Source organism: Fukomys damarensis, unplaced genomic scaffold, assembly GCF_012274545.1.
Source record: "Fukomys damarensis isolate Sample0158 unplaced genomic scaffold, DMR_v1.0_HiC HiC_scaffold_15, whole genome shotgun sequence".
Classification (NCBI taxonomy): domain Eukaryota; kingdom Metazoa; phylum Chordata; class Mammalia; order Rodentia; family Bathyergidae; genus Fukomys; species Fukomys damarensis.
The window spans coordinates 39,288,455-39,306,961 of NW_022900927.1; the positions used below are offsets into that span (position 1 = coordinate 39,288,455).

Here is an 18,507-nt window from a genome sequence, read left to right on the forward strand (position 1 = left end):
GAGTGAGACAAGGGGGGGGGGAGGGGAGGGGAAGGGAGGAAAGAAGAGAGAAGAGAAGAGAAGCGAAGCGAAGCAAAGCGAGAGGACAGAGAGAAAAGAAAAAGGAAGGAAGGAAAGGAAAGGAGGAGAAGAAGGAAGAAAGAAGTCTACAGACCTCTGCAAATGGTTAAACGCTTGGTTAAATGTATATTTTTAATATTTAATTATCCTTCAAAGGTAATTATTTAATCAAAGATACTAATGATGATACATGTGTGCAATTAAAATGCATGATAACTGTAGTTTAAAGGTCTGAGGGGACAAATGAAAATGTATTATCCTAAGGTTCTTACACTTCATGTGAACTGGAGTAATGATAAGTAAAATATCAGTACAATAAGTGTAAGACTTGTGTCTCACTTTTACTCCTGGAGCGTGAACAGCCAAGAGGCCTTCACGATGCTGGGCTCAGTAGCTCAGCGAGGCTCCAGGAGCTTGTCCGATAGCGAGAGTCACCCAGGAAGGAACACACCAGGCAAGTTGGCTAATAGACCTTTATTAGTCTGGCCAGACGGCACCTCCTAAGCCAAGTAGCTCAAGAAGGGCGGCCAGCTCAGAAACAGAGGCCATTTTATATTGGGCTGAAGGGGGGGGGTTACACTTAAAACTTACAGAGAGAGGACAAAGGCAAAGAATCAGTTAATCTGAGCTAGTGGTCATCAGGCATATACTTGACCGTCACGTACTAATGATCAGCAGATTGATTATCCATTTTTCCATTTTCAACTTAGATTACAAAGTTCAGAACATTCCACTACAGGCAAGCAAGGAGTGGTGTGATTTATGTTGGGTCTCTGTGTTCACTACAGTTTCCATCTAGCCTCCCAGCTACTTCAAAGCAGCCACCCAACAATTCACAATTAATCACTAGTTATTCCATAAGGGATAGGGGGGAGCGACAGCCTCCAGGTCATTCGCTGGTCAACATGGAGTCGCTCTGGTTCAGCCAGGCTCCCACATAAGCTCAAAAAGACCAATAAAATAAAAAAGAATAGCAAATAAATTTACAAAGCAATTAAAATGAAGTGTTTTAAATATTTTATTAATCCAAGGAAAGGCTGAAAAAGAGAAAGGGGAAAAAGAACAGAGGAGACAACGATGATAACCTCAAACATAATCATATCAATAACCATCTCAAGTGTAAGTGATATAAATGCCTAAATTAAAAGACAAAGACTGCATCTTGTATAAGAAATTGGGAATTAGTTTTACTTGCTGACTATAAGAAACATATATTAAACATAAAAACACAGATTAAAAGTAGAACGAAAAAAGCTTTACCATGCTGACACTGGTCAGAATCCTGTAATGTTGATGTAAACGTTATATGACATATATTTTGAGCATTTGAACTTTAGCAGGGATAAAAGCAACTCATTTCAAAATGTTAATAGAGTTAATTAAGAGGACATGAGAATCCTAAATATTTGCACACCAAAATCAGGGGTTATAATAATGTGAAGCTAAAACAAGTAGAACTACAAAGAGAAATAGACAATTTCACATTTACCATCAGAAATTTTAATGCCCTTATCTGGTAATATAACAAAAAGTAGCCAGAAAATAGTGGTTCATAGATTAGAGCAACAATAATAGTCCAATAATAACAAAATACATTTTTTTAAATGTACATGGAATATTTACCCAAGTAGGTCAGATTCTGGGTAGCAAAAGAAGTCTTAAAAATTTAAACAGATTAAAATATGAACTGTTTTTTCTGAGCATAACTGAAAACAGACTGCAAAGTAAATTCAAAGTAAGAAGAATAAATGAATAATAAAAATAAAATCATAAATACATGAAGTAACAAACAAAAGCAATAGAGAAAATAAATAAAACCCAATAAAACTGATAATCTTTAGACCACATTGATTAGGAAGAAAAAGATAAAAATTAGAGAGATTACAGAACTATGTATTTTACAAATATGAAGATAAAATACTAACATTTATGCCAATAAATTTTACACAGATAAAATTGAAATATTCCTCAAAAGACACAAATTATAAAGAAGAAATAGAAAATTATGTAGCGATAGGTCTCACAAGCATAGGATCAAAATTTTTGAACAAAACTTAGCAACTGAACCCAAAAGCATGTAAAATACCTTGTCCACATGGGGTTTACTCCAGGAATTTAGAGCTCATTTAAAGTTCTAAAATCAATCCAGGTAATTTACAATATTAATCAACCTAAAAATAAAGATCATATAATCATTTCAATAGATTCAGAAAAAGACAAAATTTCATTTCTGATATAAATTCTCAGCAAACTAAAAATAGAAGAAATGTCTTAAACCTAATAAAGGACACCTATGAAAAAACTTGCAGTTAACTTTATAACTCATAGCAATATCTTTTGTTCTGTAAAATACTAAATAGTAAATATGCTGTTTTGTATGACATATTCAATATTTATTACACGTTGATCTTCCTTTTTATTATTTTCAGTTACCCCTTATAAATGTAAAAAAAAAAATCTCTAGCTAATAGCACAAAACAGACCATGTGGTCTATGTGTTATACTTAGCAATATACAAAAATCAATTGCATGTTCACAAAATGGAAAAGAATAATCAGATATATAATTAAAATAATGGCATTTATCATAGCATCGAAAATTATAAATTAGGGATAAATCTGGAAAAAGAGGCAATAGTCCTGTACACTGAAAACATTAGAGAAATTAGCAAAAATAGAAATAATAAAGAAGTATACATTGTTCATGAAGTAGAAGACTCAGCATTGTTAGTATGTCATTTTGTTGTTGTTGTTGTTGTTGTTTTGGTGTTTTTTTTCAGCTTTACTTGAGTTTATTGGTACATTTTAGGGATACTTTATCTTTCACCATGCACTAAAGTATGTCATTTTTTTACTAGGTAGATCTATGAATTTCAATATAATCTCAAAAATCTCAGTAGACCTTTATTGTAAAAATTAACAAGCTGATTGCCAAATTCAGATGGAAATGTTAAACACTTAGAATTGTTAAAAAAAAAAGTCTTTAAAAGAATGAACTCGAAGGGCTAATATCACTGTTTTTGATAATTTATTAACAAGCTGATTGCCAAATTCAGATGGAAATGTTAAACACTTAGAATTGTTAAAAAAAAAAAGTCTTTAAAAGAATGAACTCGAAGGGCTAATATCACTGTTTTTGATAATCATTTAAATTACAAAGAAATCACAGCATTGTGGTGTTGGCATTATATAAGATTGCTTTAACAAAATAAAGTCCAGAAATAAATCTACACATGGTTAACCACATACGTTGAATGGATATTTATACACAAAGGCAATACAAGGAGAAGAACAACAGAGTTTTCAACAAATGATACTGAAACAGAAGTAGCTTGGAACTAATTCAAAACAGACTGCAGACTGAAATGGAAAAGCTAAAGCTATAAAGTTTTTAAATGAAAACTTCTGGGACCTTCAGGTAGCCAAAGATGTTTCTAACTATTATATCAAAAGCATGATTCATAAAAGAACAAATTAATAAATTGAATGTGAAATGGGAAGAAAAGGGCTATAGGTGTAGGGAATGTGGGAAGGGTAGAGGAAAGGTAATAAGGGGGAAAAAAACATAAAGTACTGCTATCAAAAGACATTTAAAACAATAAAAAACAAGCAACAGACTGGAAGAAAGTCTGCAAAACTTACCAAATAATTGACATACTAAGAATATGGGAAAAACATTGATAATTCAATATTCTAAAAAATTTAAAATTCTATTTTGAGAAATATGCACCTGAAAAAATGTTCAGTATTATTAGTAATTAGGGAAAAGCAACTAAAATCACAATGTATACCACTGCACCACCATTAGAATGGCTAAAAACTGGCCATTGCACATCCTGAAGAGGATGTAAAGAAATGTTCACTGGTTGTTAAGTAGGTGTTCATATAAGGACTTATGCATGAGTGGTCAAAATGTTCATACCTACTTTATTAGAGATAACCAAAAACGTGAACAGCCCAAATGTCTATCAACATAAATAGTCCCATATTGTTATTTATGATTGTCTTTATGTGTTCTAAGTAACAATTGTGTAAGTCTTTCACCTATACAGAAATGAAAAACAGAAGTTTGTCAAAATGCATTGACTTATACAATGTAAAAGCAGGAATAATAGCTATCAAATCTAGATAGCTGACCATGTTATTGTCAAAACTGGATAAGGTGACTGTGGTACTGTACTTTTAAATTAACTATAGAACATTATTTCATGTGTGATTTAAATTTTACTTATTCTAGTTACAAAAATAATGATGGCAACTATGATAAAAACTTTGTGGCAGTCACATTCTGCTACAATGGGTTCATACATACTTTGTGTTTTATGTGTTTAGGAACATCCTGTAAAGAATAGTTCTAATACTTTATTTTCACACACAAAAGTAAATGAACTTAAAGTTTAGACAAAAGTTGTTGCTATTTTTCCTTTCAACACTCAAGAGCTATTAAGTGACAAACAATTTGCATAAATTTACATGCAAACTGGGAAACTAAGTCTTTTAACTATTAAATGTTTCTTCTTTTTACAGAGGAAATATTAAAAATGAACTGCCCTACACACAAGGATCAGCCTGCTCTATGTGCTCAGACAAAGAGAAATGTGTAAAGAAGCTCTGCCGTAAGCAAAATTTAAAAAAAAAGATAACGTTCTATTTGGACAGTAATGTTACCTTTAAATTCACTATGTTTTTTTTTAAATATGGTCCTCCAGTTTATAATTTATGGATAAGATTTGATTGCTTCTATCTGACAGTATGAATCATTTATCATAAATTATCATTTTTAATTTCTTCTGTCTGACAGTATAAATCATTTATCATAAATTATCATATTTAAGTTTAGAAGATCCTTATCTTCACTATTTTCCCTCTGAAGCTAAAGGTCAGAAAGAAATGAAATACAACCACAGTTGAGTTTGCTGTTACATTCAAAATAACTATTCACTGAGGTGTTTATTTTGTGTTTGTTTTCATTTATTTCCTCTTACTAGCTATTATGAGGATAGTGACTCATCTAGAAGTAAATACTCATCAATGTCCAAATTAATTGTGATGTAAAATTAACATATTTTTCTGCTACTATCAGCTTTTTGTTTCTCAGCATATTCTTTCTTAGGATGGAGCATTCTTGGTGGAAAGAAATATATGTGTGTGACCATAAAAGGAAAGAGAGACACAAAAATAGTGTATATTAAATTATTTCATTTATAGGAAGTTCAGAATCAGGTAAAATTAACCCATTTTTTTGGTTGGTATAGTAGGTTCCTGTGGAGAATTTAGTGATTGAAAGAAGGCAGTACAAGGGCGTTCTGAACCTGTGCTGTGGCTACCTGTGTGTGCTCTTTGTAATAATTCATCAGTCTTTCCACGTATAGGATATGAATTTCAAGAGGATGAATTAGAAGATCCCCTCCATCTCAGATTTAATTAAAAGGAGTTTTTAAAACAAATTCATTGATTACATCCTATTTACAAACTGATGTTTTCTAATCGACGGGATATAAAAATAACAATACATTCATTTTTCACTTCCCCTTCACTCTCATCTTCCAAGCTAATCACTTTTTGCCTGAACTAGCACAGTCTCCCTCCCACTTCTGTTCACTCCAAAGTGTTTTATACATAGAAAATCAAATCAAATGATTCCTTTTCTTAAATTCCTCAATTGCTTTTAATTATGATGAAAAGTCTGATTCTATATCATGTGGCTAACAAAACCAAGCTCACTCTAGTTCATGGACGAGACAAAATATTTGACACTGAAAGTTAAAGTTAGCCATCCATAATAAGCTGGCTTCATGGTAGGGTGGCACAGCAGATGGCATCACAGAAGAGAAACAGTTCACAGCAGGAAGAAGGTGCAACCAAAAAACAACTACAGCTCCTTCTATCCTTGTATCTTCTTATCCGGATTTCTTAGAGCAAATAAAACACACACCCTTAATCCTAGTGCCCTTGATCCTAGCATTGAATCAATCCCAGTTTCACACACTCTAGGTCCAGGCACCTCTGAAAAAAGTCCCAACTATTACTGCCTAAGGCTGTGGGGGGGACATCTAAACATAAGGCATAACACTCAGCAAAGACATTACACGTCAAATTAGATTCCTTAGCGACATGAAACTGTTGCTGCTATATTCAAAATTACATTTCCTAGTAAATTTGACTGATTTAAAAATAGAAATGTTTGGCTCAGTAGTCTACTACCCAAGAATTTTACCAAATTCTTTCGTTATTTCCAATAGTTTATTGATTCACTTGAGTTTTCTATAACAATCATGCTACCTGTAGGACAAATAAAAGTCTTGTTTTGTTTTGCTTTTTTTCCTAGTACCAGGGATTGAATTTTGGACCTTGACACTTGTAAGATAGGCAGCCTGACCACTGAGCTAAATTCCTGGCCCTCTTTCTCTAATCTAATCCGCTATTTCTTTTACTAATAGTAATGCAGCTGATTCTCCAGGGCAATGTTGAACATAAGCTGCAATAATGGATACTTTTCTCTTGTTACTGACTTTAAAGACAGTGTTTCACCATTATGACTATTTATTTTAGATTGTTTATAATTTGTCAGGTTACGGAAGTAGTCTCTTTTCCTAATTTTGCTAAAAGTTTTTAACTTGAATGAATGTTTACGTATAGCAGCGTTTCTGCATCTATCAAAATGATCCAGTATTTTTTTCCTTAAGTGTCTTAATGTTGTAAATTATATCAAAAGCGATCTAAAGCAACACAGTAATACTATACAATCTCAAAAGGTACCAGCAGTTAAGTCATGACTCAGTAATCCAGTATTACACTAGAAATTCTTTATGAAAATTATTGCATATTTTATCATAATTATATTAAGGAAAAAGGGAAATTAAAATTCACTTTGATTTATTTCATCTGTAAATAATGACATCAGTTACAGATTGCTTTATCAGAATAAACAATATTAGAAGACATTAACTTCAATGGGCACTGCATGTGCAATTAGGAACACATCAGGGCTTAATATTCTGAACATGCATATCAGTCACTGAAAGAAAATTAAAATTCACTGTATATTTTGAAAATCTGAATCTTTAAATAGCTAATTGAATTTTAATTGGATTTTGTTCAAATTTAATTGTTAACACAAACCAAAAATATTTACTATTTGAGAGATGCGATGGTCACGTAACAGATTCTACTTACATCTATTAACTAAGCGTAAGTCCCTGATTTTCAGGGACTACAGTTCTTCTAGAATACAATATTGCTGAATAAATTTGAAAAAATAAAAAATCCAATGTTAAACCACTCTTTCTTCCATGTGATAAATTTTGTCATTTAGATTCTTTAAAAATTTTTTATTTATAATTTCTGCATTTAATTTTAGAATAATCATTGGCCTATAATTTTCCTTCTCCATTTCCTCTTACCTGATTTTTACTTCAAACTTGTAGCAGTGGCAAAATAAGTTGGAAGTTGAGAATGTTACTTCTTTTAACATTTTGGTTACAGTTGTACAAGATTCTGAATGTTGAGAAGACATTCTTTATAAAAAATATTTTGTTCTGCTGGTGTTTATGTGTGTGTTACATTTATAAATTTTAATTACTGATTTAATTTCTTTAATGATTATGTGATATTCAGTATTGGGGAAAACATTTGCAATTTCTCATATGTTTATCTCTCCTCTCTCTCTATAGTTATGCTCTATCCTTTCTCTTCCTTGTTGATCAGTCTTTATTAAAAAACAACTTTTACTTGACTTCCTTTGTTGAGAGACAGGAGATATGACATAATATTTAAATGGATAGGTCTTCAAGTCGGTGACTTAACTCAAGAGGTAATTATGAAGATTATAAATATGATAAATCATACAAAGTGAGTTCAAAACAAAATAAGGACTCAATAAATTTTAGCTAGTGTTATAATTAAGTTCATGATGATTTAATATCAATTGACCCAATTTATATTTTTCATTGCAATTACTACTGTCTGAAATGGTTACACTTTTAGATTTTTTTTCCACTTTACTATAAAAGAATTTATTCATTCCTTTATTGACAACCATTACATCTGAAGCTTAGACTCGTGTTCCACATATAGTAGAAAATGAATGAAATTTTACAAGTGAATGGAAAAATAGCAAATTAAAATAATGGTTCCTAACACATACCAGATGTTATTAGAATGATAAACTGAGAAAACAATTTTGATATAGAAAATATATGGAACTACATTCAGGGCAAAGATGAAAATGATGCTTAAAAGACAACATGTGGGGCAGGGTTTTGGCTCAGTGGTTCTGCCGCCTGCCTCACAAGCACAAGGACCTGAGTTCAATTCCCAGTACCAAAAAAAAAAAAAAAAAAAAAAAAAAATTCAACATGAAAAAAACTACATTTTGTCAGGGGTTTGAATTGGACATGATGGAGCACCAAAAACAGTTTACTTTATAGCTTTGCCTAGTTTAGATTTTTGTCTTTAATATAAGAACTATTCTTTAAAAAAAACTGTTCTAGAAATATTTACCAACTTAACACTATTGATGGAGTGTATCCCAAACATTTTGAAGTACTACAGGGTTTGTGTAGAAACTTTCATTTACTTAACTTTAAAAATCAGACTAGGGCTGGTGATCTAGCTCAGCGGTTCCATCGCTTGCCTCACAAGCACAAGACCCCAAATTTGATTCCTGTCAAATTAAGTTTTCTAAATTGATTACTTTTTTCTAAAGCCAGAAAAACAAGTGAATGTTTTTCATTTTATTTTTTTTCTATTTTAGGATCTTCAAAAACTGTTACCGTACATATCAAAATATTTTAGTATTGATTCAGTGATTTCTTCCCCCTGAAAATAAACTGAGCTTTTAATTGTTCCATTTTATTACAGAACATAAAGATATGAAGCCCGTGGGGAAAGCACCTCGACGAATGGTATATAATCTACTCAGCATAGGTTTTGTTCTTCTGAGAATGGTTTAATTGTCATTTATATATGCAAAAAGTCCTCAAATTTTATAATAAAGGAACACTTTATTGTTAAACAACTCATCAGCAGTTTAATTCTCTATTGAGTCTTTTGTACTCTTGCCTGTTACCTAAATTTAATGTCTGTTTTTAATTAAAATATATTGTAATTTGGAAAATAGAAAACAATAGCATATAGTCTTAAGGTTTTTAAAAATAATTACATTTTCATACGTCTGGAAAGAGTCTCAACTCTAATTTTCTAATGGAAATGAATTTTCAATACATTAAAATTATTATGCTTCAGTGAATGGATTAAATCAACAGATTAAACTCCAAATTAAAATTAATTAAATATTTATGATAGCAAAGGTAAATTTATGGCTTGAAAGTTATAATTAATTCTTTTAGAAGATTGTATTTTAAAATGTCATATAAATAAAAGGATATAAATAAAATATCTTTTAAACCTATTAAAACTATTTATCATATAGGTTACAACATTCGTACAAACCAAAGAATTACTCAATTGTGGCATTTCTTTGTCTAAGAACAAAAATTAAAAGCATTATTCAAGGGCCAGGGATTTAGCTCAGTGTCACCACACCTGCCTCACAAGTATAAGATCCTGAGTTCGATCCCGGTAGTGAACCAAAAAAAAAAAAAAAAAAAAGCATTATTCAATGAATTCAGTTTTAAATGTCAGAAATACTGAATTATTGATTCTTGTAGTCTACTTTTTTTCACCTAAGGCAACCCAGTTTTCCATCCTTTATAGATATATAAAACCACTATTAAAGTTATTTCTAACAAAACTGAGAATTATTTTATATATATATTGCCAAATATTTAGGAATTTCCACCTAGCTGGGAGATTCTTTTTTTTTTTTTTTTTTGAGATAAGCTATGTAGTCCAGGCCAGCCTAGAACTCCTGATGATCCTCCTGCCTCAGCCACCGGAGTGCTAGGCTTATCAGCGTGTCTACTCACACCCTGCATATCTTAGTTTTAGCATGTTTCCCACTAGGCTTCTTTGTGAAAAAAAAAAAAAAAAAAAAAGCAACAGTAAAAACTAAGATATGAACAGGGCAAGAAGTTGGTGACTTTAAGGTTACATCTAAAGTTACATATGTGCATCTAGTTACATGCATTATGTATATTTTTATCACCAAAGATACATATTATAAAACAACAGAAAATTAAACAGGATTACAGATAAAGGAATTTGAAAATGAGTGCTAAGAAAATATTTATGCCAACAAGATAATAAAAAACACTTTTGACATTTTTCATATTGTTTGCTGGCACTTATATCTTCATAACTAATTTAAAATTTTCTTTCAACTACTATTCCAGGGTGCATCATCATCTGAATTGATTGGTTTAGCTAAAACTAGGTGACATCATCTATAATTAAGTTTACCTGGGCTCACAAACAGCAGCAAGGAAAAGAAGTAAATATATAATCCTCACTCTCATTAGAGCTCCCACTTTACCTCAGGAAACCTACATACCACAGGTTCATGCTCTGTAGTCAAAACCAAAAGAAATCACCCTGGGCCCAAAATCAGTGTTCAAAGCGATACTGAATGGATATATTCAAAAAATATATTGGCATTGAGGAGATACATTAGAAAAGAAGACATTTAAAATTATCAAATATTTCACCTTAAGAAAATAGAAAAGGAAGAACAAATTAAATCCAAAGTAAGAATAAGAAAATAAATAATAAAATTAGAGCACAAATCAATAAAACAAACAAAATAACAACTCAAAGATGTTTCTTTAAAAAGATCAATAAAATTGATAAGATCCTACTCTGGTCAAGGAAAAAGAAAGAGGATATAAACCACTAATACAAGAAGTGAAAAGGCAGGTATCACTACAGATCTTATGAACATTAAAAGTTAAAAGAGTAATTAAGGGGGCTGGGGATTTAGCTCAGTAGTGCTGCCACCTGCTTTGCAAGAGCCCAAGTTCAATCCCAAGTATCAAAAAAAAAGGTAATTGAGGAATGCTATGAGTAGCTCTATGCCTACAAATTTGATAATCTAGATGAAATGGATCAATTCCTTAAAAGACACAATCTGTTAAAACTCACACCAGAAGAAACACACAATTTTAATAGGCATATACCTATTAAATAAATTGGATCAATTATTAGTAGCCTTTCCAAACAAAAAGCACTAGGCCCAGAGTAATTCACTGGTGAATTTTACCAAAAGTTTATTAAAGCTATTATCCCAATTCTCTAGAATTTCTTATTCAAAATAAAAGTAAAGGAATAAATATTTCCTAACTCATTCTGTAAGGCCATCAGTAGCACAATGTCCAAACCAGATAAGACATTACAAGAAATTAAAACTACATACTAAAACTCAAATGCAAAAATCTTGAACAAAATAGTGCTCAATTGGTTGAGTAAGGTATTACACAAATTATACACAATAACTGAGTGGAATTTATCCCAAGTGTACAAGCCTGAGTTAACATCTAGGTAGTCTATCACCTCATCCAGCTAAAGAAGAGAAATCACATGAGTACATCAATTGATCCAGAAAAACCAGCTGTCACCTGTTCCTGATGAAAATTATCAGTATCCTAGAATAAATAGCTGGGAATTTCTCAAGATAGCAATAAACAGAGCCTGGGCTTTGGCTCAGTGGTTCCAGCTCCTGCCTCACAAGTGCAAGGAATCAAGTTCGATCCCTGGTACCAAAAACAAACAAACAAATAAATAAATAAATAAATAATGCCTTCACAATTCTATAGATAACTATATTTGATAATGAAAATTGGAAGCTTTGCTACCAAGATCAGGAATAAGGCAAAAATGTCCTCTGTTACCATTGCTTTTTTTCATCATACTGAAAGTCTTAACTAATGCAATAACACATGAAAAAAAATGAAAGTTTTACACCTTGAAAATAAAGAAATAAAGTTATATTTGTTTGTCAATGACAATTTGCCTATATAAAGTCAACCAAAAAATCTAAAACTAGTAAGTGATTACAAAAAAGACTGCAAGATGCAAAGTTAGTATACAAAAATCAACTGCTTTTCTATATAACAGCAATGAACAAGCAGAGTTTGAAATTAAAAGCACCGTACCATTTATAGTATCACCCAAAAGAAATTCAGTAGTTATGTATAAATGTAACAAGATATATATGATATCTATGCGAGGAAAACTACAAAATTCTGATAAAAGAAATCAAAGAATAAATAAATGGACATACTTCTTGTTCATATATAAGACTACAAAATATTAGAATATCTGTACTCAATTTCACTGATTTAATGTGATCTCAGTATTAAGTGAAAGAAATATGAAAACTTTACACACTGTATGATTTCAACTCTGACACTGTGAAACAGGAAAACAATGGACATAGTAAAAAGATGAGTGGGTGCCAACAGTTAGATGGAAAGGTGAGATAAAAACACAATGGATTTTTAGGGTAGTGAAAGTACTATATTACACTAAGACTTTCAATATGCTTCATTATGTATTGTCCAGATACATAGAATGTATCACACTAAGAATTAGTCTGATAGTAAACTATACACCCTGGGTAGTAATAATGTGTCATGAAAGTCCATTAAGTTGTCACAAATATACCAGGCTGATGGAAAATATTGATAAAATGGGGTAGGCTATGTATGTAAGGGGGGAAAGGGTACATGAGGAATTATACCTTTACACTTTTGCTGTAAACATAAAACTTCTCTTAAAAAAAGACTTTTTTAAAAAATAAAACAGCTAAACAAAAAAAAAAACGAGCTCTTAGAAGCAAGATGGCTTTAGACAAATTCTATTTTTCCATCTGTTCAAGGATATGATAATGACATTTCTTAAGGATAAGTTGATATTTTCCAAAAATTTTAAATATTGTCTCACACATGTTAAGGATTTCTGAAACAAATTAAAATAATACAACTGTCTTAGCTACTTTTCTCATTCCTGAGACAAAACTCACAACACCCAGAGTTAAAGGAGGAAAGGTTTATTTTAGCTCAATTTGTAGAGGTTTCAGGCTCTAATCAGCTGGCTCCAAGGCAGGGTGGCATGACAGAGGGGCATTGCAGAGTAGAAATAGAAGACAGAAGTCAGAAGGCACAAAACAAGCAAGCTACAAGTGACAAGCAACCTTCCTAGCCCTCTTTCTGTCTCATATATATTTTTTATTTGTTTTTTTTTTTTTTTTGAGATAGGATCTCACTATGTAGTTGAGACTGACCTGGAACTCACTATGTAGTCCAGGCTGGTTTTGCACTCACAGCGATCCTCCTGCCTCAGCCTCTGGAGTGCTGGGATTACAGGAGTGCACCACCATGCCCAACTGTTCCTTAAATTTTTATCCAGGCTACACCAAGATGGGTAACACACCCAGGGTGAGACACCCATAATCTTGCCCAGAACTATGCCAAATCAATCAGTGGACTAATTTACTAATCACACATCCTTGATCCCAGCATCACACACTTTAGTTCCAGCCACCTCTGAAAAAGCCCACCTATGACCAAATAACGAGGCTTTGGGGGGACTAGCAACAGCCATTACAACAACCCTGGATTTTCACTGCTTGATAAATCATCATTATCACCTTTCATCAAAAGTTTTCTGTTGACATTTTATGTTAGCTTGTTCAGCTTTTCTAGATAGCATCTAGTATGGGCTTTGACATATAGAAAATAATAAAGAAATGCTAATTAAATTAATGAATGAGACATCTAGCAATGGAATGGGTTGCCCATTGCTGATTTCCTTGTTAGTGTAATTATTTGGCCAGAGAATGTTATGACTGTCATTAATGTATTAGAATATATCTAACATATAAAAGTGTCTAAAATATCTTCCAGATATGAAACTGCATGATTGTATTTTTACTTGAAAGCAAGGTCTGTGCCTGTGAACTTTCTCAACCATTTAGCACATTGCCTGGTAATATATATTAAAAGAATAAATGCATGAATGAAACCACCTTTTAAAGGTATAGTGCTTTTCAATTATGCTGAACAGAAGACCATTTTAAAAGTGAGGAACTGAAAAGAGGCCAAAGTCCCTCCGTTTTAGCTAAGCCAGATTAGACGCTCCATTATTCAGGCTGACCTTTAAACTCTGCAAATAGCCTTCCCTTGCCAAAGAATAGTTAACCAAAAACCAGGTTTTTCAGGAATTGCAACTGAGCAGTTTCCAGGAATCTCAACTGGGCGGTTTATTCCAGAAACTGCAGCCAGATCAAAGTATGGTGAAACTGGCTGTGGCAGTTAGATGACTAAGATAAATCTCCCGTGCAAACCCCTGCCTGCACCCAAATAGTAGCCAATACGTTTGAAGTATTACATCTTATAATATCCAATAGTAAGTTAGAATTATAGGCCAATAGAATCAGCAGAAATTGTAAAAAAGCCAATAGAATAAAGAGAATTTCAAGCCACCCAAACCCTATAAAAATAGGCTAATTTAGTGGGTCAGGACTTCCAGTTTGAAGCCCCTGTGTCGGTGACACTGGGAGTCCAGGCTTGAGCTTGCAATAAACTCCTCGTGTATTTACATGGGAAGAGTTTCCTGGTGGTCTTCTTGGGAATTTCGCGACTTGGGCACAACAAAAAGTAATTTTCTCTTTATTTTTATCTGACCAACTATAATGCTTTGTGGCAAAATTCTGCCCTAATGTCAATGCTTTTGGATACCTCCTTAATATGTAAAATATAATGTATATCCTAAAATAACCACACTTCTACTTTATGCTTAGAATTTAAATTCTTTCAAAGCAAGTTTTTCTTTGTCAGTTTTTGTCTGCTTTTTTGTTTTTTAGGAATATGTTTGCCTGGAGAGACCAGACCAAAATCTGCTAGGTTACTAGCCATTTCTGTGTGAAAGAAAGAAAATGATTTCGTGCCTGTGAGTGTGACAATTTATCAGTGAAGAACATGAATATTAACTTTTCTAAATCAACTTTTCTAAATGGTCCTGGTATAACGAAATAGAAATACTCTAACCTTATTATCTTTGGATGATCCCTACCCTCACCCCAAATCTTGAGCTTTCCACTCCATTTGTTTCCTCGAGTTCTACAAAGGTTCATTTAAAAATGAAAAACGATTAAGAAAAAAACTGAAAGAAAAAATCTCAAATCTCAGGACGTTATTCTATCCCACGATGACAAATGAATGATGAGTCATGCAGCAAATTTCCAACTGAATGGGTAAGGATGAAAAGTTAATTGAATTTTTATCATTTTCCCTTTTATAAGTAGAAGATTCCTCAAACACGTTATTCAGCAAATGGCATTTACCGTACATTTACCGTAGTTGGTTAACAGAGAAAAGTGTCAGGAATCAACTCTAGATAATGGATATTTCGATAGACTAGAATGGTGAAAAGCCTGTACGATACTCATTTAACTCAAGTCTCTCTTTTAGTTAGTAGGCAGGCATTTATTGAGAGCGGGCACCACCCGGAAGTTCTGATTAGCCCCTCCCTTGACTTCCCTTGTCTTCTCAGGGAGCCTCTCTTCCTCTTCCGGGTACCCGGGTTTGCCAGCCCCACCCCGTAGATTGGTAGGGCGGGGGGTCGGACTGGCGCATGCGCACGGGCCTGTCCGGCGGATCATGAAAGCCCCAAGGCCCAGCGACCCGGAGTGGTACTCCCAATTGCTCCCCTTGGCGCTAGGGAGCTTTTGGAAGCTGTGTCTCTGTGAGTTGTGGGTTCTACTGTTGGGTTCCGGTTTGAACGCCAAATTTTTGCCGCGCGAGGAAGACGTAAACTTTATCAATGAGTATGTGAACCTCCATAATGAGCTCCGCGGCACAGTCGTCCCTGGAGGGGCTAACCTGCGCTTCATGGTGAGGCCCGAGGCCGGTTTCCCGAGCCTCCCACCTCCCTTGTAATGGGGCTTCCTTCTGAGCTGGAAAATTTAAGCCCCTGCTCTGAGTCCAAAGAATCCCTGGGAACTCCACTTTAGGATTTAAAATACTTTACACGTAAATGCGTTGCCGCTCTAATACATGGTTACTGCATGATATTAATGTGGAGGCCCTCGCCTGAGGCGCAGATTTTAAGAGGCTGCCAATTCAAGGTACTTCAAAGCAACAAAAAAAATTTTTTTGTAATTAAAAACCAATGCAAAAATATCAGTTAATGGAGAAGGTTTCAAACAAGACAGCATCCTTGGTATGAATTTGAAGCAAATGTGGCTCAATCAGGGCAAGGCAAGTGCAAGTTCAGATTATATTTTTATTTAAAGTTTTGAATTTTTCTGATTATGGAAGTTTTCACGTTAATTAAGACCTTAAAATATTATTTATTTTGATTATTGAATGTTTTGGACACCCACTTCAAATTTTCCTCCCATGGTAGGTTTAGTCTTCTAGACCACACCCTATTTTGGGTTCTTTTACAAAGTTGTTTTGTCCCCAAGCCTTTTTATCCTATTTCCATTTAACATCTCACCAACTATTCCCTTGTTTCTACAGATATTTTATGATAGTCATTAAAAATGGCTACAAAATCCAGCAAATAAATAACTATCCTCCCAGGAGGCAATTAGTAGCTTCTAATTTGCATTATAAATTGTATTGCAAACACTGCTTCCCTACACATTGTCTTATCTCATTTCAGATTGTTCCTTACCAAAAATTTTAAATGTGGGATAAATAAAGGTATGATTTTTTTTTTTTCATTGTAAATGCTCTTTTGGTATCGGGGCTCGAACTTGGGACCTTGTGAGGCAGGCAGCGGAACCACTGAGCTAAATTCTCACCCCCCAATACTATTTTGATTGGACATATTTTAAATCTTGTTCATTTGCTTTACATTTTGTATTGTCACCATTTCCTTGTATGTACAGCTCTTCCTTTTATGTACAGATGTGCTTTGGTACTTTACTGCTTTGAAACTCATTGAGCTTGGTACTTGCATTTTGACTCAAAAATGTTGGCCTGGTGATCATAGTTTGTTTGGTATTGAATGCACGAGTTAGAACTTGTCCATATAGATTGCCTCTAACATGCAGTGTTTTCCATACAACCAAAACAATGTTTTTGTACTCCTCATTTTTTGGTACTGTTGCACTTTCCAGAACCAATTAAAAACAGTTAACCAGGGTAACGCTGTAGAACCATTTGCTGAACAATTTTCTTTTTCCTGAGGCAGATTTTCATCTTTTTCTTTTTCTTTTTTTTTTTTTTTCAGTACCGGGGATGGAACTTAGGACTTTGAACTTGCCAGGCAGGCGCGGAACACTGAGCTAAATACCCCACCCCCAGATTTTCATTTTTGAATTTAAAAATTCAGAGATATTTAGGAATTTTAGCTCTATATTTCTCATCTTTTGTGTTTCTTCCATATTTGTAATTATCCTTTCTCCTGAAAATTAATAAATAGAATATTTCCTGAAATGTTTTATTTATATTTTTGTCTTTAAAAATTATATAATATTAAAATATAAAGTATAAAATATAATTGTGAACCCACACTCTAACTGAAAATATGAACAAGTTTAAAGTAATGGTATGGTATTTTAAGGCTCTACCTAAATTTTTTAACTGTTCCTTCTTTCTATAAGTGGGCATGTATTTTTACCAAGTATTTTCTGGGAAATAATAAGGTAAATACTATAAACTGTGTTCTATTTAGAACCTCTCCAAATAGAGTGTGCATGTTTGGAAATCATAAATTTTGTTTTTATTCTTTACTGGTTAGTATTAGCTTTTTAATATGTGTTTCACATTGATTGCACATTGCAAATTCCAAAATTAGTATCAGCAATTTCCTTTCTAATATTAAAAAAAACCTCAAACACTTAAATTATGAGAACCTTCCTCTTATGTCATGCTATTAACATGTAGTTTTTTTTGTTTTACCTTGTTTTAAAATACCAAAAAATATTGCTTTTAAAAATTAGTAAAAAATACATACTATAATATTTACTATTTTAACCATTTTTAAGTCTGTAGTTGTGGCATTAGTTACATTCATACTGTTGTGCAATCATCACCACCATCTATCTTCAGAAATTTTTTCATGTTCTTTGACTGTAACTATACCTGTCAAGCAATTAGTTCCTTCTCCCATTAGTTCCTAAATTCTGTTTCAGAATTCTATTTTCTGTTTCTATAAATTTACCTACCTAAGGTACCTCATATCCTTATAAATGGATCCCTACAATATTTGTCTTTGTTACTGGTTTCTTTCAGTCAGCATAATATCTTCTAAGTTCATCCACATTATAGCATGTGTTAGAATATCCTTCCTCTTTAAGACCAAATGATATTCCACTTGTGTTATACTCATTTTGCTTATCTGTTTGTTGATTTATCCATCAACACTTGTGTTGTTTTCACCTTTTGGCTATTATATTTAATGCTTCAGTGAGCATGTGTGTTCACAAATTGTTTCAGGTCCTGCTTCTCCCCTTTCTAGTAATTGATCCAAACTGGAATTCCTGGATCATGTGATAATTTTATGTTTTATTTTTTATAAGAGCAGCTGTTCTGTTTTT

The 18,507-nt window shown here is 32.9% G+C and overlaps 3 protein-coding genes across 3 annotated transcripts in view; all 3 read left to right on the top strand.

The window, feature by feature from the left end:
* The window catches only part of Glipr1l1 (GLIPR1 like 1), a 22,049-nt gene extending 12,967 nt beyond the window's left edge, over positions 1-9,082 (top strand). Inside the window, 2 exon segments of the mRNA XM_010639585.1 lie at positions 4,587-4,675; positions 8,922-9,082. Coding sequence (XP_010637887.1) covers positions 4,587-4,675; positions 8,922-9,013 — 181 coding nt within the window. The 3' untranslated portion in view covers positions 9,014-9,082.
* Positions 9,083-15,595: 6,513 nt separating this feature from the next.
* The window catches only part of Glipr1l2 (GLIPR1 like 2), a gene marked incomplete at its 3' end in the record, with an annotated part of 34,045 nt that continues 31,133 nt past the window's right edge, over positions 15,596-18,507 (top strand). Inside the window, 1 exon segment of the mRNA XM_010639561.3 lies at positions 15,596-15,850. Within this exon segment, the coding sequence (XP_010637863.1) occupies positions 15,617-15,850 (234 nt within the window).
* Positions 15,777-18,507, top strand: part of Glipr1 (GLI pathogenesis related 1) — a 74,712-nt gene continuing 71,981 nt past the window's right edge. The window contains exon 1 of the mRNA XM_010639568.3: positions 15,777-15,850. The gene's annotated coding sequence lies outside the window, so the exon portion shown is untranslated. The remainder of the gene's footprint in view (positions 15,851-18,507) is intronic.